The sequence below is a fragment of the Budorcas taxicolor genome, chromosome 10, assembly GCF_023091745.1.
Source record: "Budorcas taxicolor isolate Tak-1 chromosome 10, Takin1.1, whole genome shotgun sequence".
Classification (NCBI taxonomy): domain Eukaryota; kingdom Metazoa; phylum Chordata; class Mammalia; order Artiodactyla; family Bovidae; genus Budorcas; species Budorcas taxicolor.
Genome location: NC_068919.1, coordinates 53,138,180 through 53,163,450, shown reverse-complemented (window position 1 = coordinate 53,163,450; position 25,271 = coordinate 53,138,180). Strand labels below are relative to the sequence as shown.

Sequence of the window (25,271 nt, the reverse complement as noted above, 5' to 3'; positions counted from 1 at the left end):
GCATTGCTGGAATCAACCATGGTTTTTTTCTCTTTTGGATATTTAACAGATTCTTATCTAAGTAAGTAAGGTGTTCTTAAGACCTAAACACAAGACAAATTCACTTGTTTGTAAAATTTTAAAAACAATTATTTGGAAATGGAAAATAAAAGTCACATTATAAATCAAGTATTTTTAGACTAATTTGAGAGAGGTTATTTCCTTTTCACAAAACAACTACCTAATAAAACTGTAAGCAACAGAGGGCTTTAGAAACTGCTTCTCACCAGTTTTAGCAATGAGGACAGCGAGTACTACTGTGTTAACTCTTGAGGACACTGGAAGGTTCCACTAATTATCTAACTATACTCAGTAATTTTTTTTTATCACCATCTGATGCTAGAAATGGGTTTATAGCATGCAGTGCATTATATCTTAAAAAACAGCACTCACTGGATTTCAAAAACAACACAACTAGATCCTTAAGCATTTAGAAAATAACAAAAGCTACAATGTAAGCAAAATATGATCTTCAAGTATGTTACTGAACAATGTAAGCAAAATATGATCTTCAAGTATGCTACTGAACAATCAAATGTCAAGAGTCAGCCCAATGTACTGCATTTTAATCTGCTTCAAATGGTTAAATTTTCACACAAGTACCACCTAGTATGAGAGTTTATATCATTTCATTTCCTAAAACTATAAAGATATTTATCTTACAGCTATCCTTAAAATATTTTGTACTCGCCTCTAACTAGTCACAGGTAAATGGAAAAAACCTTATATTACCTTGTACCATATGAAATTGCTGTTTTTGTTGGTCACAATTAAAACACTATTTAAAAAAATAAGTTTTATTCAATCAAAATATGCATCATGAGCATTAATAATTTTCTTCTAATAGGATATTAAATATTTCATTTTTATAAAATTCATCATTTGCTATGTTGTATAAATTGTTCAAACCCTCCAATTACTGTTTCTCAATTGGAGAATATGTAGTTTCTTAGAAAAAACTCCAAATGATGAAAACTACACCAGTTCATTTGATAAAGTTCTGGTGACTATGCTGGAAACGACAGAATCGAATACTTCAATTGACTTTGCATTAGTGGCTTGTAAAACGTGATTGATACCAGTGCTGTCATGTAAAAGTTTCGGTTCGTATTTGCTAATCAAAGGGCATAGAATCAAAATTTTCAAGTGTAATTTAAGTTTCTTGGCAATATTGCTGCTGCTGTCATTTCACCAAGGTTTAAATGGTTGTCACTATCCCTTTTGCAGATCACCACACAGTCTTCAGATTTGGTCACAACAGTAATGATGGTTCAAGTTTGGGAGCTTTACCAACAACCAACCATTGTGTAAATTGCTATCAACTGTCATATAGAATCCTTTTTTTGGGTCACAGGTTTTGATCCACTCCAAAAACAGGTTTCTGTTGTTTCAAATCTTAATGAGTGTACCTCCAACTGTCTCCATTCTTGATCTTCTCTCAAGAGAATACCTTTAAGTCTATTTTTACACTCTCCCCAGCCCCAGCAGAAACTTGTGTCTCCTGCAGGGCCTCAAATGGTTGTCAGTAAGCTCTCACCTTGGCTCTTTATTGATCTTCACTTAAAATGGATTCTGAACTCCTGTGAGGCTCACTCTTACATTCAGATCCCAAGAACAAGATTTTTCAAACCACCACTGAGTAGTTCTTCTGCCAGCAGAGCCCTGTAAGGCCAAATTCATTTTTCTATGTCCCAGTTTGAAATGATATTAAGAAAAGTATTCACAATTCTTCTGAGAATACTGTATTATTTATTTCTCTGGAAAACAATAACAAAACAACTCAATAATCAAGGAAAACTGAAGAGTGAAGAGCATAATATTGTTATATTTCTAAACAGCACAACTAAAAACACCCTTTATGACAACTCTACTAATTGTAGTCAATTTTCAACTGATCTTACGTTAGCAATTTCATGTGGTACAATCCACAAGTTAATCAACAAATATGTATTGAACATCTACTATATGTTAACATCTGTCTTGTATCTGTACAAACAGACATCCTGGAAAGACTGACTTGATAATATGACAGTCACTAATTTCAGGAACACCAGTAAGGGAAGAATCTGGTGTCATACTCTACTATTTGTTAGAAGATCCATTAAAATGTATGCTTTCATGTTTTAGCTACATATATTCTGAGAACACATTACATGGATTCTCAAATATTCTTTGAACTAAATGTTTAATTTGATATTGCCAAAGTTCAGCAGTGAAATACACTTGACCCTTGAACAATGTAGGAGCTAGGGGTGCCAATCTCTTCACTGTCAAAAAACTGCATACAACTTTACAGCCAGCCCCCCAAAACTGTGTTTCCCTATCCTAGGGTTTAACCCACCAAGGATCATGTAGTACGACAGTATGCGTTTACTGGAAACCAGTGGATGTATGCAGATCAAACTTGTGTTCAAGGGTCAACTGACACATTTTTCAATGACTGTAACTTTTAAAAAAGTAAAAACTTGCCTACGTTTGCTATACATTATCTTGAAGCTTCAAGAGGCTTTTATGTTTAACAATAACTAAAATTTATTTGTATAGTACTTTCTAATGCACCCCCATATACATTATTCTTATTTACGATAGCAAACAAGACAATACAAAATATGCACTAGCAATGGAGTATTAATAAAAACTAAAAGGTAAATAATCTTTTCATGTATGCATTTAAAAAATTATGTAAAACATTAAAATCCTGTGTCACTGACCCTCTGTAATACACAGAGGGTGGGGAAACACCGAAGTGAATGCCTGTTATTAGCCATCACTGCCCACTGCAGGTGGACCGAATGCTTCTCTAGTGCGCATTAACTGGACATCTTTGTCAGCCATACAGGTATCACAGCCCCATACTGCTGACGCTTCTGCTGTTAGGAGGCCATAAGCTGTTTCGGTCATTCCAGTGCAGATGCGATGAAACCATTTCTGACAAGAGGCTTCACATAAGATGGCATCCTGATCATCATTCACCTCATTTGTACAAATTCCACAAGGATACACTGGGTCAGAGGAAGAATGCCCGTGGCGGCTTGGGTGGAGAGCAGATTTATTGCTTTTCTCAGTGGTGCATGTATCTGTGGCACCTCTCGGCTGCCGTGGCTTACTCTGTGTCCCATTTGCATGGCTGTTGTTTGTAGCCTCAGTGCTACTCGAACGGCTATTCTCTTGACTGACGACATTGTTTCGATTCACATTTTTTAACTCAATGTTACTCTGATTCACTGTGTCATCCATATTTAAGTGAGGTGGATGAGCAGAGGAGTTTTGATTTGTGTTTTTGGTAGCTCCTTGACTAAAGTCTTGTTTTGGGGGTGGTGCTTTTGCTTGACCAAAAGTGTTTGGGGGAGGAATAAAAGAATGATTAGATTCTAACGGAGAACTAAAATTGGAATTACTTCCAGGGACAAAGTTAGATGCCAAGTCAGGGTTAGATACTTGGCTAGCATTCTGCGGAGGAATCTGATTGAAGTTTTCAGCAGGATTTTGTCTAAAATGTTGATTAGGCATGTTAACATTCTGAGTCAGTGCATTATTGTAAGATGGATTTCCAAAACTTGAATTATCGTGTGGCCCAAAGTTAAAAGCATGAGGTCGATTAAAACCCATGCCCAAAGGATTCTGAGGAAATGGGTGTGGCTGATTCCTGAGTGAGTAAGGACCACAGTATGGGGAAGACATTCTTGGAGGAACGTGAGGTGGCATTCTGAATGTGCTGTAGCCTCCAAAGCCAGGATAAGCAGGGCCAAGATACGGATTTGATGAAGGTAGTGGTTTATAGGAAATAGTATTGTAGTTGTCATCAAATGGATTAGCAGCCACTAGATGGTCAGAGTTTGGATTCGGTGGCGGAGCATACTCAGACAATGGAGGAAAAGAAGGCCCCTGAAATGAGAATGTAAAGTGAAATACATGTTTTTGATCAAAGAAGTCATAAATGTTAACATTTATGAACCCAGTTTTAGTTAAATTTCTTTTGAAATTTATGAAATTTTAATTTATGAAAATTTATGAAAATTTAATTCTTCACTTGACCTTTCAATTCCAAAAAATGTTTATAGTTAATTATATTTAATGATAAAAATGTGTAGGTTTCTTTCATTTAGGAAAGGAAATATGGTATTTTTTTTTGAGCTCAAATCAATTATTTCAAACTCTAGATGTATTCAGTCTTCAAAAGAAGCTTCATTACCATAATTTTCATTTAATATGCCAGCCTACAACTATAATCTTTCACTTAAAATTTTAACTAAAAATACTTTTACACCTCCAAATAGCTATAAAGTTAAATAACAGTAAACAGGACCTAAATTTTTTTCCTGGCTAAACTTCAGGGAGTAGCTACTGAAGTAGTTCCAAAGCACTACGTTCTAGACCTTAGACTAGAAAATTAACTGCCAGTTTTAGTCACACTCCAAGTTTAACAGTGTAGCAAATATGGAGAAAAGTAAAGTGTACACACTTCATACTCACTTGCAGTCTTTATAACAAAAAGAGTGCTTCAAATTTATAGAGGATAAAACCAAGAAAGTCAGTATGTATAAATGTTTATTATGACCAAAGATTATAGACAAAAGATGCTTTTTGCTTCATGTTATGTACATACATACTGATTTATTATAATAGTTGAACATTACTCCAAGTTAAACTTGTGTCCATATATTTTTAAATCTTTTCATAAAACTACAGGCATCTATTCCTTTGAAGTTAGATTTAAGAATAAGCATTTTAATTTATTTGCCTACATTTCCTTCTTGCAGTATTCACTCTAGGCCAGCAGTCCAATAATAGCCATGAGTTGCAGAGTAAAAACTAAATAAGTGAATAAAAATACTATCACTGCAGAATTTACTACTAGGTTCAGAATGAGGATAGTAAACAGAATCCATGACCAAAGTTAAATTTACCTCATAGTGTGATCATATCAGTGAAGAAAAACTGTTAACAAAGAAAATGCCAATTTACCTGTGTATTTGCCTTGCGTTTTTTCTTATCTGGGCTTCCTAGTTGCACACCTGGTCCTCCTAACCCATCCAGTCCACTATCACCACCTAAAAATAAGTAAATACATCCAAATAATATTTCTATTCATAAGTGAAATTTTATATCTTTCATACCATTATAGCTACCTGTTAATATGTTTTCTATTTTTATTAGATAAAGTAGCATTAAGCTTTTATTATCTTTGTTCTTCAAAAAGCCTTTCCCATAATCTCAGCCAGAGTCACTCACTTCTACTCCCACAGCATTGTTTTGTTTTTTTTTCAGTGAAAAAGTAAGTCTCTATATTAAAACCTTTAGTCATCTGGTTTCCTATTCCTGAAGCAAACACTGTTGCTAGTTTCTCTCCATCTTGCCAAAGATAATCTAGATTAATTCTAGTGTATCTCAAGGGAGTACAAAAACGATGGCATGTTTAGTATGGAACAATGGTTTGTACCTTGCTTTCTTACTTGGAAATCATTCTATGCCATTACATATAGAACTGCTCCATTCTCTAACAACTGAGTAGTATTTCATAGTATGATTATACCATAATTCATTAAACTAGTCTTCTCCCTACTGATGGATTTCAATTGTTTCCAAACCTTTGCTGTTCTACAATGAAAATCCATGTATAAATGTCTTTACACTCATGTACAAGTCATTCCTAGAAGTAGAATTATGGCATCAAAGGTATATGCCTTTTAATTCTGAAAGGTATTGTCAAAATACAACAATGAATGTGGGCATGATTTTCTCAATATGATCAATTAAAAGCAAAAGCTTGACTATGTTAAAAAGTAAGTTTATCAATGGAACTTTTTTCCATTAAAAATGCGTATTTTTTTATTATAGAGAATTCTGAACATATACAAAAGCAGACAGAATAAAATTATGTACACACATATGTAGCCATATAATACATATTTATAACATATTAATAAATAAATTCAATGGGTTGACAGAAGATTATTGGAGACTTGCTCATACATGTAGATTCTAAGAAAGAGATACTTACACTGAGACCTAAAAGATGACAAGAAATCTCTCATGTGAAGGGCAGAACAATAAGCCTACAGACAGAGAGAATAAAAAAGAAAGGAGCACAAATGTGTCTCACACATTTAAAAAAGGCCAGTGTGTTACATGACTCTGGAGTGCCTTCAGAAGAGGCTGAAGAGACAGGCAGGGACCAGATTATTTTAAAGTGTTATGGACTGATTGCTGTATCCTGCCACAATTCCTACACTGAAGCCCTAACCCTAATTTGAGAGTATTTGGAGATGAGGGGTTTTGGAAGTAATTAGGGTCATACTAGGTCACAAGGTTTCTGGATAAACCTATATGCAGGTCAGGAAGCAACAGTCAGAACTGGACATGGAACAACAGACTGGTTCCAAATAGGAAAAGGAGTACATCAAGGCTATATATTGTCACCCTGCTTGTTTAACTTATATGCAGAGTACATCATGAGAAACACTGGGCTGGAAGAAGCACAAGCTGGAATCAAGATTGCCAGGAGAAATATCAATAACCTCAGACATGCAGATGACACCATCCTTATGGCAGAAAGTGAAGAGGAACTAAACAGCCTCTTGATGAAAGTGAAAGTGGAGAGTGAAAAAGTTGGCTTAAAGCTCAACATTCAGAAATCGAAGATCATGCATCTGGTCCCATCACTTCATGGCAAATAGATGGGGAAACAGTGGAAACAGTGTCAGACTTTATTTTTTTGGACTCCAAAATCACTGCAGATGGTGACTGCAGCCATGAACTTAAAAGACGCTTGCTCCTTGGAAGAAAAGTTATGACCAACCTAGACAGCATGTTGAAAAGCAGAGACATTACTTTGCCAACAAAGGTCCGTCTAGTCAAGGCTATGGTTTTTCCCGTGGTCATGTATGGATGAGAGAGTTGGACTATGAAGAAAGCTGAGCGCCGAATAACTGATGCTTTTGAACTGTAGTCTTGGAGAAGACTCTTGAGAGTTCCTTGGACTGCAAGAAAATCCAACCAGTCCATTCTGAAGGAGATCAACCCTGGGATTTCTTTGGAAGGAATGATGCTAAAGCTGAAACTCCAGTACTTTGGCCACCTCATGCGAAGAGTTGACTCATTGGAAAAGACTCTGATGCTGGGAGGGATTGGGGGCAGGAGGAGAAGGGGATGAGAGAGGATGAGATGGCTGGATGGCATCACTGACTCTGTGGATGTGAGTCTGAGTGAACTCTGGGTGTTGGTGATGGACAGGAAGGCCTGGTATGCTGCGATTCACGGGGTCGCAAAGAGTCGGACACAACTGAGCAACTGAACTGAGGTCACAAGGGTGGGTCCCTTATAATGGGATTAGTGGTCTTAGAAGAAGAAAAAGTGATTGTCCTTGCTCTCTCTCTCTTCCTTCCCTTCCTTCATCCCTCATGTATACACTGGGAAAGAGCACATGAGGACACAACAGGAAGATGGGCATATACCTACAAGCCAGGAAGGAAGCTCTGACCAGGAACTGACAAGCTGGCTGGCACCTTAATCTTGGACTTCCTAGCACCAGACTATGAGAAAACAAATGTCTGTTGTTTAAGCCCACCAGTCTATGGTGTCTTGTTATGGCAGCCCAAGCTGACTGAGATATAGAGCCTTGTAGTTTATGATAAGGAATCAGGATTATATTTGGAGAACAGTGAATGATCATTTACGAATTTCAAAGAGGAAAGTAACACGCTTTGTGTTTTTAAAAAAAGATTACATTAGCATTTGTGCTGAGAATAAATTGGTGATGAGAATGGGGTCAGGAGCAGGGAGACCTGTAATGTTATCTTTACAAGAGTAGTTCAGGGAAAGAAACGGTACATGGCAATAAAGAGAAATCAGCATGCTGGCAATAGTCCCACACATAACAAAATGCAAAGCAGATTTCTGTAAGGGCTGTTTAGGACAAGTTTAAATACTGTGAAGGTAAAATCTATGACAAACAATAACAAAATTTTAGTAAGGATTCTGGATGTTAAATTAATATTTAAACACCAAAAGCTTTCATATATAAAAACCACAACTAATTAAAAGATAAAGAAGAAGAAAAGTTTTCATTTTCAGGAACAAAACTAAACTAACTAGCAATAAATTTAAGAAATGTGCAAGACCAGTATGAAAAAAAACTTTTTAAAAGCCCTGTTGAGGGACAACGAGAAAGTCTTCTAATGAGCGGAAAGGTACTCCCTGTTCTGGCTAGCCATCTAGAACAAAATAACACTGTTTTTCTTTAGAGCACATATTATCCCAGATAGCCTGATTGTGCCCTCCTCACAGACACCAGCACTGAGTCACTAGTCCCATCCTCTAACCCCATGGGCATTTATACCAGCCTAAGCAGCAGCCCCTTCTCAGAGACCGGAGTTTAAACTCCACAGGGTTCCTCTTGTGAGTGGACATATTTTTATAATTCCAACGTCTTTCCTAAGTCCTACAGCCATGAGGACATAGGGAGCTTCTTCCCACAGTTGTTACCTCTGTAAAACCTTTAGTATTCCATTTTGCCAGTTTAATACCTGTTAGCAATACTTTATATCAAATTCTTTACATTAAAAATAATAGGTATGGTTTCTGCCTCCTGACTAGACCCTGAGTGATACACAGCTCAAACCCTACCAGCCAGAAACTATCATTACTCCTAAGTTAACATCAGTCCAGACTTTTAGCTTCCTATCTACCTACCTACTTTCATTCCTATGTATAAACAGTGACAGTAATATTTTTACAAAAATGGGATATTTTTAAATAAAAGCATTGAATGTTAACTTATTCAAATTTAATAAGGAAAAAGAAACAAGTTAAAATGATGAATATGTCAAATGTTTCTTCATCAAAAGAAAATTCTCTAAGGCTTAAAACATCAATAAAAACAGTAAATAAAAAACATTAAAAACATGGTTTTTATTTTTTCTTTAAATAATGTTGACACTGCCTGCATTGAAAGTTGAGGACTATATAAATTTTTATTTTCCTTTTTGTCCTGTAGGTTATGGTTTCTTCATCTTCTGCATGCCGTTTTCTTCTCTATGTGCATTAGTTCATTAGTTTGCTATAGTATGTCTGAGTAATTATCATGCTTTCATTTTTACCTTGGAACTTTGCCCAGACCTTTTAAGCTCTGATTTAATGTATGTGACTTTGACTCCCTTTTATTTGTATCTAAGGTTGTTGGCCTGGCTTAGATGGTTTTTTTGGCTTAGGTGGTATGTATCTAATCATATGATGTTTTTCCTTTATATTATTTTAATGTTAAACCTAGCCTGACATTCCTAGAATAAACCCCATATGAATGTTACATTTATTAGACTGGATATTCTCTTCAAAATGTTTGCCTATCTTAGTAAGGTTATTAACCTATCATGTTTCCTTGAAACATCCAGGCTCTTAATTCTGAGGTTTTGTTAAGTGCATATCTACCTCTTTGTAGGGTGCAGTAACCCAGTCACATTAGAGTATTCCCTTGTGTTGTCTTATTCACCTTGTATCCCTGAAGACTTCTTTTCTCTCAGAGAGAGTCCTTTAAAAACAACAACCAACCTGTTTTACTCGTTTTCCCTCACTCAAAAAAGTGAGACAATAAGAACACTCATTTAATTTGCTTTTCTCCAGACTTGGGGTTACTAGTGAGAATTCTCAAAATTTTGTAAATCACCAACAGCTCCCAAGAGGAAGGGTTGTTTTAGAAGCCTAAAACAGTGATCCAGATTTCAGCCTGTTCCAGATTTATGTTACTGGGCTGTACCACTTCCCTTGTTTGTTGCTGACATTTTTTTGCCATTTTTTTTTGTTTTTTTCAACGGAAATTTCAGTTCATTTCACTTGAAATTTAAGAAGAGACTCTGTAGTTTTGTTCTAGCATCTTATCTTAGAGGTTTCTATCTAACTATATCTATGTTCCTTCACTTAATCTTCATAACAAACCTATGAGGAAAATCATCCTCATTTTAAAAAAGAAACAAAGAGAAATGAAATTGTAAAGGTATGGGCCATACCTCTGGTAAAAAGCAGCTCTGAAATCTGAAACTAGGATTTGTTTTCTTTTGCTTTTAGGTGTGCAATTCAATGGGTTTTTGTTTTGTTTTTAGCTTATTCACTACCACCAAGCAGTGTAACTATCACCACTATTTAATTCCAGAACACTATCATAATCCCAAAAAGAAACCACATACCTGTTAGCCATATAATACGTGGCTCTGCATTTGGCTTCTTTCACTTAGCATAATATTTTCAAGGTTCAGCCACGTTCTTTTACGTATTACTACTGCATTCTTTTCTATGGCTGAACGTTTCACATTATTTTTATACAGTCATCAGTTGGTGAACATCTGGGTTGTTTCTATTTTGGATGCATTTATGTACATGTTTTTTAATGAAAGTGTATTTTCAATTCTCTTGGGTATACACCTAGGAGTGCAGTTGCTGAGTCATGATATCTCTATGTTTAACATTTTGAGGAAACACGAAGCTGTTTTCTACAGTGGCTGCATCATTTTACATTCCCCACCTCTAAAGTCTGAGGGTTCTAACTTCTTCATATCCCCCCCAAGATTTATCCTGTTTTTTTAATAGTGACTTTAGTGAGTGTGAAGTGGTATCTCCTTGTGCTTTTAATTTGCATTTCCAAAATTACTAATGATGTTGACTACCCTTTCGTGTATTTATTGATCTTCTTTGCAGAAATGATTATTCAAGTTCTCTGCCTATTTTTTCACTTAGATTGTTTTTTCTGTTATGTTTTAAGAATTCTTTACATATATATTAAGAATACTAGAATCTTATCAGATGTAAAACATGTAAGATTTTAATTTTGGTGAAGTCCAATTTACTTATTTTTGCTTTGTTGCTTAAGTAAAACTAAGTTTATTTAATTTCTAAGATATAAGTTTGCCTTCCAGAAATCTTATACATATAATGTCTTCCTCAATGGCCCACAAAAGGCCATATACTGTTATGCAACAGTATATACTAACATACTGAATAGAGAAATGTGTTGTTCTTAAATCTGAATACCTAGAAATTCTGTGGAAAAGAATTAGCAGTGGGCCTGAGTTCAAATAATAAAGTGACTATATAAAGAAACAAAGGGGCCAAACATCAAAGCCCTGTCTTTCCTAATGTTTGTTATGGGTACTTCATTATAACAAAAGTGTAAATAGAAAAAGGTAATGCTTAATAATAAAAGTTCATTAACACACCCAAAAAAGATGTCCTTTTCACTATAGGGGACTAGAATGCAAAAGTAAGAAGTCAAGAAACAACTGGAGTAACAGGCAAGTTTGGCCTTGGAGTACAGAATGAAGCAGGGCAAAGGAAATAAGAGTTTTGCCAAGAGAACGCACTGGTCATAGCAAACACCCTCTTCCAACAGCGCAAGAGAAGACTCTATACATGGACATCAACAGATGGTCAACACTGAAATCAGACTGATTATACCCTTTGCAGCCAAAGATGGAGAAGCTCTATACAGTCAGTAAAAACAAGACGGGAGGTGACTGTGGCTCAGATCATGAACTCCTTATTGCCAAATTCAGACTTAAATTGAAGGAAGAAGGGAAAACCACTAGACCATTCAGGTCTGATCTAATTCAAATCCCTTATGATTATACAGTGGAAGTGACAAATATATTCAAGGGACTAGATCTGATAGACAAGAGTGCCTGATGAACTATGAACGGAGGTTCGTGACATTGTACAGGAGGCAGTGATCAAGACCATCTCCAAGAAAAAGAAATGCAAAAAGACAAAATGGTTGTCTAAGGAGGCCTTATAAATAGCTGTGAAAAGAAGTGAAAAGCAAAGGAGAAAAATGAAAGATATATCCATTTGAATGCAGAGTTCCAAAGAATAGCAAGGAGAGATAAGAAAGCCTTCCTCAGTGATCAGTGCAAAGAAATAGAGGAAAACAATAGAATGGGAAAGACTAGAGATCTCTTCAAGAAAATTAGAGATACCAAGGGAATATTTCATGCAAAGATGGGCTCAATAAAGGATAGAAATGGTATGGACCTAACAGAAGCAGAAGATATTAGGAAAAGGTGGCAAGAATACACAGAAGAACTGTACAAAAAAGACCTTCATGACCCAGATAATCACAATGGTGTGATCACTCATCTAGAGCCAGACATCCTGGAATGTGAAGTAGAGTGGCCCTTAGGAAGCATCACTACGAACAAAGCTAGTGGAGGTGATGGAATTCCAGTTGAGCTATTTCAAATCCTAAAAGATGATGCTGTGAAAGTGCTGCACTCAATATGCCAGCAAATTTGGAAAATGCAGCAGTGGCCACAGGACTGGAAAAGGTCAGTTTTCATTCCAATCCCAAAGAAAGGCAATGCCAAAGAATGCTCAAACTACCACACAATTGTACTCATCTCATACACTAACAAACTGATGCTCAAAATTCTCCAAGCCAGGCTCCAATAGTATGTGAACCGTGAACTTCCAGATGTTCAAGCTGGTTTTAGAAAAGGCAAAGGAACCAGAGATCAAATTGCCAACATCCATTGGATCATCAAAAAAGCAAGAGAGTTCCAGAAAAACATCTCCTTCTGCTTTGTTGACTATGCCAAAGCCTTTAACTGTGTGGGTCACCACAATCTGTGAAAAATTCTGAAAGAGATGGGAATACCAGACCACCTGACTTGCCTCTTGAGAAATCTGTATGTAGGTCAAGAACCAACAGTTAGAACCGGACATGGAACAACAGACTGGTTCCAAATAGGAAAAGGAGTACATCAAGGCTATATATTGTCACCCTGCTTATTTAACTTATATGCAGAGTACATCATGAGAAACGCTGGGCTGGATGAAGCACAAGCTGGAATCAAGATTGCCGGGAGAAATATCAATAACCTCAGATATGCAGATGACACCATCCTTATGGTAGAAAGTGAAGAAGAACTAAAGAGCCTCTTGATGAAAGTGAAAGAGGACTGTGAAAAAGTTGGCTTAAAACCCAGCATTCAGAAAACGAAGATTATGGCATCTGGTCCCATCACTTCATGGCAAATAGATGAGGAAACAGTGGAGACAGTGGCAAACTTTATTTTTTTGGGCTCCAAATTCACTGCAGATGGTGACTGCAGCCATGAAATTAAAAGACGCTTACTCCTTGGAAGGAAAGTTATGACCAGTCTAGACAGCATATTAAAAAGCACAGACATTACTTTGCCAACAAAGGTCCATCTAGTCAAAGCTGTGGTTTTTCCAGTAGTCATGTATGGATGTGAGAGTTGGACTGTGAAGAAAGCTGAGCTCTGAAGAATTGATGCTTTTGAACTGCGGTGTTGAAGAAGACTTGAGAGTCCCTTGGACAGCTAGGAAATCCAATCAGTCCATCCTAAAGGAAATCAGTCCTGAATATTTATTGGAAGGACTGATGCTGAAGCTGAAACTCCAATACTTTGGCCACCCAATGCGAAGAACTGACTCATTTGAAAAGACCCTGATGCTGGGAAAGATTTAAGGCGGGAGCTGGTTGGACGGCATCACTGACTCGATGGACATGACTTTAGTAAACTCTGGGAGTTAGTGATGGACAGGGAGGCCTGGGTCCTACAGTCCATGGGGTTGCAAAGAGTCAGACACAACTGAGCGACTGAACTGAACTGAACTGATTAATACATTAGTCTCTTCTAGTACATATAAATTACGTTTTTCCACAGCATTATTAAGACTACTGAATAGCTGTAACTTTTTCTATTAAAATACTGTAATTTAAAGATGAACAAAATGTACTCTATCATCTCTGTTCACTTTCTAAAAGTTTAATAATAATTTATATATTTACTATAAGGCAAAACTCTGACATTTGGAATCATTTAAATAAATTCCATATTTTCAAGTAATCTGTGAACAAAGCCATCTAAAATTCTTTTTTGAAAACTGAATTTTATAGTATTACTTTTTTATTTAAGAGTCTAATATTTTCCTCCATAAAACAATCCTTCAAGTTCCCACTGGTCTCTGTTGCCCCACTGATTATTCATCTAAAAAGTTAATGATGCCATTTCCAATGGCTTGATTCTTGGCCTTACCTAGGTCCCTCCCATCACTGTTTGTAATAATGCTGGTTCTGTCACCTTCATGATGTAGTAAATCACGTTAAATCAGATTAATGCTCACTGGGGCTAATTAGAATATAAGCTACCAAGAATTTCTGTAATTATTACTCCTTAGAAATGAAGTTGCAAGGCCAAAATCCATAAGAAGGGAAAGTAGGGGTTATAGAGGTAGTTATTTAGGTTATCTTAATAACTTGACGCCAAAGCTTCTATCTGCTCTACACTCTGCAAGGGAAACCATGACCATTTCAGCCAGAAGTTGAGAGCTGTAGGGCACGGAACCAAGAAAAGGGGAACTTCCAAAGCTTGTTGTAACAATGGCTACTCTGATCCTTTTGTTAATTCTTGAACTTCTTAATCTCATCTCTTCACTCCTACCTGCCCACTGCCCTCTGAATGCACAAGGGGCAAAGAAGTTGGAAGGAGTTATGTCCACAATAGAGAAAGAAACCCCTCTCATCCTAAGAAAGTAAAGGAATTTAATCTATATATTATCACCCTTCATTATGTCAATCAATCTCAATTAAGCAAAATAAACTTTTACCTTTTATGTAGATCTGGAAGCTTATTTATCTTCTTATCATCTTAGGGGAGTTTCCAATCTATTACATGAAGCTATTTTTTCCCATCCAAAGACTCTACAAATTAATGATTTTTATATGAAACTCACTTATAAGGATAAAATCATTTATTTGTGTGTGTTAGTCACTCAGTTGTATCTGACTCTTTGCAACCCCATGGACTATACCCTGACAGACTCCTCCAACTGCGGGATTTTCCAGACAAGAATACTGAATTGGGTTGTCATTTCTTTAACCAGGGGTCTTCCTGACCCAAGGACTAAACCCAGGTCTCCTGCATCGCAGGCAGACACTTTACCATCTGAGCCACCAGGCAAAGCCAAAGTGAAAGTGAAGGTCGCTCAGTCATGTCTGACTCTTTGCAACCCCCATGGACTACACAGTCCACGGAATTCTCCAGGCCAGAATGTGGAGTGGGTAGCCGTTCCCTTCTTCAGGGGACTGTCCCAACCCAGAGATCAAACCCAGGTCTTCCGTACCACAGGTGGATTCTTTACCATCTGAGCCACCAGGGAAGTATTTGTAAGCACTTTTTATTTCTTAAAGAGAGTATTTTTTCATTTTTTAAAGAGTGGATTATTTACTTTAGGCCTCTTATGGTTTTTTCTTGGTCTAGGTACAACGTCTTTATTCTTTAGGTTTAAGACTCAATCTATTTTGGCACCAAGTCTTTAAAGGGAATGAGGACATTATTCTTGTACACTAGATGTTAGTGTGCCTCATATATTTTAAATTTCCTTTTATTAAACTCATTTTATTCGCAATTATGGCTTGGTATGTGATAGTAACTGTCCTAGTAGGTAATGTGACTACATTATTTTAAAACATTTTTGTTGTTCAGTCGTTCAGTTGTGTCCAACTCTTTGTGATCCTATGGACTGCAGCATGCCAGGCTTCCCTGTCCTTCACTATCTCCCAGAGCTTGCTCACAGTCTTGTCCATTGAGTCGATGATGCCATCCAACCATCTCATCCTCTGTCACCCCCTTCTTCTCTTGCCCTCAACTTTCCCAGCATGAAGGTCTTTTCCAATGAGTCGGCTCTTTGCATCAGGTGGCCAAAGTATTGGCACTTCAGCATCAGTCCTTCCAATGAATATTCTAATATTTTTCTTTAAACAGACCTCCTTCAGCATTATTCCAAGTGTGTATTTTAATATGTGAATGTATTAGAATAAGTATGTATTCTAGACCGATTTGACTCAAACCAGGTTTCGTCCTCCGAAATACTTAAGTTGAAATCCTAATCTCAGTGTGATGGTATTAGGAGGTGGGGTCTTTGACAGGTGATTAGGTCAAGTGGGCTTTGTCTGCCCCTATGAAACAGACCTAGGAGAGTTTCCCCACCCCTTTCCATATTTGGACAGAGTAGGAAGACTTGTCTATGAACCACGAAGTGGGTCTTCACCAGACACCAAGTCTGCTGGCTCCTTGCTTTCAGATTTTCTAGCTGTCAGAATTGTAAGAAATAGGATTTCCCTGGTGGTCCAGTGTTTAAGAATCTGCCTGCCAAAGCTGGGTACACGAGTTTGATCCCTGATCTGGGAAGAATCCACATGACGGCAGGGCAACTAAGCATATGCACCACAACTACTGAGCCTGTGCGGGGTGACTACTAAAGTCTGCGTGCCCTACAGCCCGTACTCTGCAACAACAGGAGCCAGCGCAGTGAGAAGCACGCACACTGCAACTAGAGCAGCCCCTGTATGCCACAACTAGAGAAAAGCTTGTGCACAGTAACAAAGATCCACCACAGCCAAAAATAAATAAGTAAATAAAAGTTTTTTAGAAAAGAATTGTAAGAAATATAATATCTGTGGTTTCCAAACCACCCAGTCTATGGTATTCTGTTACAGCAGCCCAAACAGACTGAAACAGTACCTAATACATTGCCTGGCACAGAGCAGATCCTCAACTGCTAGTCCTCATTTTGTTTCCCTTTAGACTAAACTTTATCACTAGCGTACTTCACTTCAGTTTCTGCAGCATTTAACATCCTATCAAAATATCTAATGACCAGCAGTGACGACACAATCACCGGACACTCAAATATCAGTTTTTTGTAACAGCACAGAAATCTAGCATATACTGTCAGCTGGATGTGAGCTTCTTAGCTAAACAGCTTTATCGTCACCTGAAACATACTTTTATAATATTAGTCTCTACCATGGAATGGAAACATTGTGAATACGTGAATATAGTGTTACATGAATTCCATCAAGCATTTGGCAAAATGGCCTTATATGACTGAAATGAAAAACACATTATTTCCTTTTCAAATCCAAGGCAGAAAGTGTCCACTATATGATGCCTCAAATCTATATCAATCTGGGCATGTAATAAATATTAAATTAAGAAAGCCCTCAACCTCAGTCATTTCAGTTCAGTTCAGTTCAGTCGCTCAGTTGCGTCCGCCTCTTTGCGACCCCATGAACCGCAGCACGCCAGGCCTCCCTGTCCATCACCAACTCCCGGAGTTCACTCAGACTCACGTCCATCGAGTCCATGATGCCATCCAGCCATTTAATCCTCGGTCATCCCCTTCTCCTCCTGCCCCCAATCCCTCCCAGCATCAGAGTCTTTTCCAATGAGTCAACTCTTCGAATGAGGTGGCCAAAGTACTGGAGTTTCAGCTTTAGCATCATTCCTTCCAAAGAAATCCCAGGGTTGATCTCCTTCAGAATGGACTGGTTGGATCTCCTTGCAGTCTAAGGGACTCTCAAGAGTCTTCTCCAACACCACAGTTCAAAAGCATCAATTCTTTGGCGCTCAGCTTTTGTCACAGTCCAACTCTCACATCCATACATGACCACTGGAAAAACCATAGCCTTGACTAGACGGACCTTAGTCAGCAAAGTAATGTCTCTGCTTTTGAATATACTATCTAGGTTGGTCATAACTTTTCTTCCAAGGAGTAAGCGTCTTTTAATTTCATGGGCTGTAATCACCATCTGCAGTGATTTTGGAGCCCCCAAAAATAAAGTCTGACACTGTTTCCACTGTTTCCCCATCTATTTCCCATGAAGTGATGGGACCAGATGCCATGATCTTCATTTTCTGAATGTTGAGCTTTAAGCCAACTTTTTCACTCTCCTCTTTCACTTTCATCAAGAGGCTTTTTAGTTCCTCTTCACTTTCTGCCATAAGGGTGGTGTCATCTGCATATCTGAGGTTATTGATATATCTCCCAGCAATCTTGATTCCAGCTTGCGTTTCTTCCAGTCCAGTGTTTCTCATGATGTACTCTGCATATAAGTTAAAGAAGCAGGGTGACAATATACAGCCTTGACGTACTCCTTTTCCTATTTGGAACCAGTCTGTTGTTCCATGTCCAGTTCTAACTGTTGCTTCTTGGCCTGCATACAGATTTCTCAAGAGGCAAGTCAGGTGGTCTGGTATTCCCATCTCTTTCAGAATTTTCCATTTAAGTTTTTAAATATTTGTGGTTCCTGTGCCAGCTGTTCCCAAACTAACAATCTTTGCATTACTGTGGTGCATGAAAGTTTAAGGCTGCTCACAAAAGTAAAGCTTAGAAGGGTGGGTAGATGGTGTCCAAGTGGAAAGCTGACTCTATACAATAACACCTCTAATAATGGGAAGTCTCAATGGAGCTGATGCTTTAAGGATGGATATTGTACCAAAGTTAGGAAAAAGAGGACATGCCTAGCAGAAGAAACAGAATGTGCAAAGAAAAATGTAAAGGCAAGAGAGCTCATGACATCTAGAGAGGAAATGTGAATATTTCAGAAATGGAGCATGGGAGACAAGGATGAACATTTCATGAATATGAAGGACGGAGGACTGGGTCAAACAAGAATATAGCAACGTTGGATTCGGTCAACATAAGAAGGTTGGATTTTCATCAGAAATGCAATGGGAAACCAATGAAGAATTTTACAAAAAAGAGTAATGTGACTAAACTGTGTGGCTAGGATTTGAGCCCCAGAATTTACATTCTAGCTTTGCCACTTACTAGCTGGGTAGACTTGAACATGGGCTTCCCAGGTGGCGCTAGTGGTAAAGTTCCTGCCTGCCAATGCAGGAGACACCAGAGGCACAGGTTCAGTCCCTGGGTCAGGAAGATTTCCTGGAGGAGGAAACGGCAACCCACTCTAATATTCTAGCTGGGAAAACCCGGTGGAGAGGGGAGCATGGCAGGCTACGGTCAATGGGGTCACAAAGAGTCAGACATGACTGAAGCAACTTAGCAGGCAGACTTGAACATGTTATATTACCACGTTACTAAACCTCTCTGAACATCAATTCCTCAACTGTAAGCCTAGAATAATAATAACATAACTTACAGGGTTATTGAGATGATTAAGCAAGATGATCCATTTAAACTACTTAGAAAAAATAAATAAATAAACTACTTAGAAAACTGTTTGGTGAGTACTTAATAAATGGTAGTTATTACCAGCAGTAAGTAGCAATGTGGAAAATGGGTTAAAAAAGACAAAATGGGTCACTGAAACCAGTGACAGGGTTAATGTAATAATCAGAGATAAGCAAAATCTGAACTAAAGTAGCAGCTGTGGAAAGACTAGGAGATGACGGGTACAAAGCCTACTAAAGAGACAGAATATCTAGGACTCGGACAGTGCTGAGTTGCAGTGGGGGATGGGTTTGGGTTACTAAATAAATGATATTTATCAAGTTAGGGAATATGGGAGAAAGAGCATGCTGAAGGTCTCACAGACACATTTCATTCCATTTGTTAACAACAAAATCCATTTATCACTTCCTCATAAATTTATTCTTTTATATATCTGTGACACCATTCTCTTCTGTTTTTCTCCTCTATCTCTCTGGCTACTCCTTGGCATTCTGTTTTTCAGCGCCCTCTTTTCCCTCTTATCTCCTAAATATTAATGTTCCCAAAGTTGCTTTTCTCAATGCTTTTTTCTTCGAACTTTTCACTCTCTTGGGTAAGCTAATCTACTCCCAAGACATCAAATTAATATTCACATGTTTACTGATAACTTCCAGATCTCTATTTCTGGCTCAGACCACCCACCTCAGTTCCAAACCATGTATATCCATTGCATACTCTCCAACATCCCACAGGGACACTCATTCAATGCGCTGAAAACCAAACTTGCTTTCCTGACACTCTGCCTAGTCCTTACTTATGCTAATTAAAAAATAAAACAAAACAACAATCCCCCTCAAAATCCTGTCCTTTAGATTTTCTCTCACCGGTTCTTTCCCTCAGTTCTATGACTATGTAAATTATGCTTATTCTTCTATCTTAATCCAAATCTTCCATACACTCCTCTTATCAAGATGGTCTGTATTTTTTTTTAGTACCGTCTATTTTGTATGCGCCTGGGACATTTCTGTGTTATTATGCCACTCTAAAATACATCCTCACCTCTCCAATGTCATTTCAACTCTGGTTAAAAGCTTTTCACCTGAGGGTGTACAGTCTTTTAAAAGCAGATAGCTACTTAATCACTTTTGCCTCATGACTAGTGAAATTTCTATTAAAGAACTATCATTTATTCATAGTCTAGATGGAATTATCTTGATACTATATAGTGTTCAGCACAGTTCTGACATGAGTCATATGTCAGCTGTCTTAATTTTTCCACACAAAATCAGTAATAAATCAGACAGAATTGTATTTGAAACAATAAATGTGACATTTATGTAAAAAAAAAAAAGGCATTTCATCTGAAATGAATGCTTCAACTTCCTTCTTCATCTCTAAATTTGCTTTTCTTCATTTTCTCTTTAATTCTCTAAGACTAACTCTTCATTTGCATCCTTGATGCTATTCCTTCTCTCATATGCAGAAACTTTATTTATGAGGATAGGAGCCTTGTCTGTTTCATGCCCAGCTTCCACAACAGCGAGTACCTAGCACATAGTAGATATTTTTTTTTAATGTACTGAATGCTTTATTAATGAATTATGCTCTTTTTCTGTTGCTTTTTCAGTTTCTGCCCTCTTCCTCTAAATCAGGTCCTTCTGTTGGTCTACTAATATGTCTATCATTTCTTAAGGGAGAAAAAGTAAACAAAGAGAACCCATACAAACTTTGTCTTGACTCTTTCCAATCTATTGGCTATGTATTTCCTTCTGCCACCAAGCTTCTTTTAAATCACATCTTCACCACTTAATATTCAGTACTTTTAAATGTGGTTTTCTCCCCAAAAGTGCCCTCTCAAAATCATCACTAAGTTCCTAGACCACCTTCTCACCCCTTATCCTCCTTGCTGCTCTTTCTACAACATTTAAAACAAAGGAACACCCACTGCTTCTTAACAGTTTCCTCCAGGAGGCCTTCCTTGACTCCCTTAAAGAGGGGTTATATGTTTATTTTTTCATAGATGACCACAGCACTTATCACGCTGTATGTAAATGATTACTTTTCCGTATCCCAGACTACACTAAAAGTTAGTGAAGACAAGCATTATGTCTTCTTACCAATGTATTCCCATTATCTACCCAATAAATATTTGTTGAATAAATGAACAAGTATTGTCATCAGATCAACACCTAAGAGTGCTAAGAATATTGGATAATAGGATTGTTGGTTAAAATAAGGATGATGGTAACATTTTAAGGGAAAAGGGCAAGTAAAAATTGGTGGGAGGGGCTATAGACAATCTGAAAGCAACATAAAGATATGAATGAGTTCCTTCATGTATTCATTCATTCATTCATTTAGTATCTCCTGTGAGCAAAGCAGTTAAGGAAGAAATAGAAAAATAATCAAGATATTGCACATATCCTCATGGATCTGTCTTTCAATCATGGGCTGAGGGTTTGGGAGCTGGTAAGAACTGGTAGGAAATATGAGAAAGATATTTTGCCACTAAATATGAACTCTGAATCTAATATTAAAATATCAGGGCAAGTTTGGAAAACTACCAGTCTACTTCCTCTGGTCCACTTACCTATCATAACCTAGGTCTAACAACAGCAGTCCTCAAACTTTTGTGTACATAAGGACCACCATGAGAGCTTGTTAAGTATGCAGAGAGATCTCTCAGAAATCCTAATTCTGTGGGTCCAGGAAGCTACATTTTTTATAAGCATCCTAAGGGATCATGGTGCTTTAGGCCTACAGAGTATACTATTATAAAGTCCTTAAGTCATTCATGTTGTCCTAATTTTGCCATATCTGAGTTACACCTATAATATTATTTTCTAATAATTCTTCTAAATTTAAATATATATATAGGCCTCTCTATAGACATATGTAGAGATATATGTATAGATAGATATATGTATAGACAGAGATATCTATCTATATTGATATGTATATCTCTATCTATACATATATAGATATCTAGAGAGATCTATCTACCTATATATGTCTATCTATCTATCGTCTGTATCTTAGCCTTATCCTCAGCAAGAGGTTTGATGACTTACTTTTTTTATACATATGAAATACATAACCATTAAAAAGTCTGTCTATGTATATCAATGGATGGAGAAGCAGTTTGAGAAGCACTGTTCAAGAGATTATGTTCTGCAAACACCACATTCTTATAAGCAGTCAGATGATATAAATTATAACCAAAAGCTTCAGGGCAGTGAAGTTAAGCAGAACTGTGCTTCAGAAGAGCTCATGTAGATATACTGGTACCTTTTATGAATTATAAAATAATTTTAGAATCCTTTAAAAATTAATGTTCTAATTAGTACAAAACGACTTATTATAAAAACTCCTCTTCATATTGGCTTTTTATTTTAAAAAGTGCTTTGTCTTATATTCTGGTACTTAACTCTCACAGTATTCTTGAGCTGACACCTGAGTGAATTCCCAACATCTAAGTTAAAACCAGCAGTTGTGACAAAGCAAAGATATATCTGTGCTCTTGACCCACAATGAAATACCCATCAATTTTATTTAAAATTACATTTGATTAAGACTGACAATTGAATTCAAAGGTATAAACTTGATAACGATTTCTTTTCCTTCAAGCCCAAAGTAATTTACAATAATGGGCAAAACAATATGGTACACATATCAAAGAGATAACTATTTCAGAAAGTCTACTCCTTAAAGGCTTTGGCAACTCATAACCACAAAGAGAAAAGAAAAGTTGAAATAGAAAATCTTCACCAAGAGAAAGACTGTGCTGATGTTAAGCCTGTAAAAACAATATTCTGCTCTAAATTATGTTTTTGCTTAAATGATTAAGAAAATCAATCTCTATCTAAACTCAAGTGATGTTATTTGGATTCCACATTGTCACTGTGTCTCAAGCCAGTTCTACAGATTTAATCTCTAGTCACAAGAAACAAAAACACAGATGAATGGCTGCGGTCCTCCGTCTCTACATCACTTAAATCAACTGGAAATTTACCTTACTACTGATTTATAAAGCACTTGATCTTGTTTGGATGAAAGGTTTATTACAATAGCCTCCTAACCAGCCTCCCTTGTTAGCCCTTGTTCTCTACAGTCTGTTCTCCACACAGCGGCAAGTAAAAACCTAAGTCCCATCAGTCACTTTCCTAGACAAAACCATTCAGCACCTATCTCAGAATGAAAGCCAAAGTAAAATCTTTCAATGGCTCACAAGACCCCCAGTACACACTCACCCTATCCTTCTGCTCAGCTCACACTACTGTCCCTTTGCTCACTCCATGCCACTTACAAGAGTTTCTATGCAGCTGCTTGAGCACGCTAGGCAAATTCCAGACCCAGGGCCTTTGCACTTGCTGTTCCTCTTGCCAATACTGCTATTCCCACACCTATGCATAGAGCTCTGCTCTACCACTTCCTTTGGATCTTTGCCAAACTTCATCTTCCAGGTGAGCCCTCTTATAAATAATCACTACCTCCCCACCCCGATACATACTTTCTAACCACTCTCCCTGCTTTGATCTTTTCCATAGCACTTACCATTTGACATTCTATACCTTTGATTTGTTCATCATTTGTCTACCCCACGAGTTTGAGTTCCTGGTGGGTGAAGATGGTCTTTCTGCTTTGTTCACAGTGGTATCCCAGTGTCAAAAACAGTGCCGAGCAGAGAGTAGATGTTCAATAAATATTTGCTTAATGAGCTGTACGACTTCAATTTTAGGACTTTCAACCTTAACCTTACTGAACGCTAGAAATAAAGAGCTGGAGGACACTCCCCAAATTTCGAGCCGGCATCTGATGTCTGAACTTATAGGCAGTATCTTTTGTCTGGCACACGTTCCCTCTGATATTTCTTAGTAAGGCAGCAGGGAAATTCCTAACTCGTGTGCGAGGAAGAAGCCAGCCGACCGACCGTGTGTAAAACTGATTTGGGGCGACTTGCTTCTTATCCATAAGCCAATAGAGGAAAGCGTTTTGAATGAATATAGTTTCTCCTCTCCTAAGGAAAATAAGCTGTATGTTTGTTGCCTTTCGGAAGGTGGGAAGGGGGACCGGGAGAGACGCGAAGGCCTGGCACACCTTCTGCAAGAGCGTCAACTCCAGTGCGGTCCAACTTACTTTTCTGTGGGGGGTAGGCATCGTTCGTGGTCTCTGCCGGGGGTGTTTTCTTTCTCACCCTCTGAGCTGCCTATTGTGCTGTGTCTGGCCAACGAGGTAAGGTGGGCGAGAAGCGGGGTATGAAGGGATGCGGAGTGCGGCTTCAACTGCCTCCTAACACAAAGTCTGGGCGGCCAGGGCCCGGCGCGGGGTTCCCGGGGGCGGGCGAGCGCCGGGGCCGCGCGCCTTCGACCGCAGCCCGGGCCCCGGGGCGCAGGCGGGACGCGGGCTGCGCGGAGTTAGGCCCGGACAGAGCCCCGTGGCCTCCCGGCGGCCGGGCACGCGGCCCCCGCGCGCCCCGCTCACCCCGCTTCCCTCAACCCGGCGCCCTTCTCGGTTACCTCGAACTCTCTTCAGCGAAATGGGATCCTTCTCCTGTTCTGCTGACATTACAGACCGCAAAGCATGACTCCCCCCCAGGCCGCGGGAATTCGGTCTCTTTGATGCTGCGGCGGCGGCTCCTCCTCCTGCTCGCGGGGCCGCTGCGGCTGCGAGGCGAGCCTCAGAGCTGAGGCGCGGCCGAGGGCGGCAGGGACGCGGGGCGAGTTTGCAAAGTTTGGGAGGAGGACGAGGCCTCCGGGCGGCCGGGCGGCGTGCGGGGTCCGGCCGGGCTCAGCGGCGGCGGCGGGAGCGCGGCCTCGGGGCGGCCCCCCGCCCGGGGCCGGCGTGTGCGGAGGACGAGTGCGCCGCCGCCGCCGCCTCCTCCCACTCCTTCTTCGCCGCCGCCGCCGCCTCAGGAGCCGCTGACAGGGGAGGCGGGAGGCGGGCGGCCGGGCCCAGGCGGCGCACTCACAGCGCCCTCTGAGGAGGAGGTCCGCGCTCTCGCCGCTCCCGAGTCGCAGACACAAAAGCTCCCAGCCTGGAGCCGCCTGTAAAACCCGCTCTGGGGCGGGCGAGGGACGTGGCGCGGCCCCGCGGCTTCCCCGCCCCGAGCTCCCCAGCCCCGCGCGGGGACGGACTTCGAGGGGGGGGCGGGGGCCGCTGCCTGGTCCCGCGGCGCCTCCCGCCGCCGCCTAGCGCTCCGCCTCGGCCCAGCCCCCACGGCCCGCGCGCGCCTCTCGCTCCGCGCGGGGCTAGCGGGCCCGCGGCCC

At 39.2% G+C, this 25,271-nt stretch overlaps 1 protein-coding gene across 1 annotated transcript; it reads right to left on the bottom strand.

Annotated features, from left to right (window-relative positions):
• Positions 1-1,841: 1,841 nt before the first annotated feature.
• PYGO1 (pygopus family PHD finger 1) lies at positions 1,842-24,729 on the bottom strand. The gene is made up of 3 exons (XM_052646818.1): positions 24,522-24,729; positions 5,005-5,090; positions 1,842-3,924 (listed from the first exon to the last, which is right to left on the bottom strand). The coding sequence occupies exons 1-3, from the start codon at positions 24,568-24,570 to the stop codon at positions 2,800-2,802; spliced, it is 1,260 nt and encodes a 419-aa protein (XP_052502778.1). The 5' UTR covers positions 24,571-24,729; the 3' UTR covers positions 1,842-2,799.
• Positions 24,730-25,271: the final 542 nt, after the last annotated feature.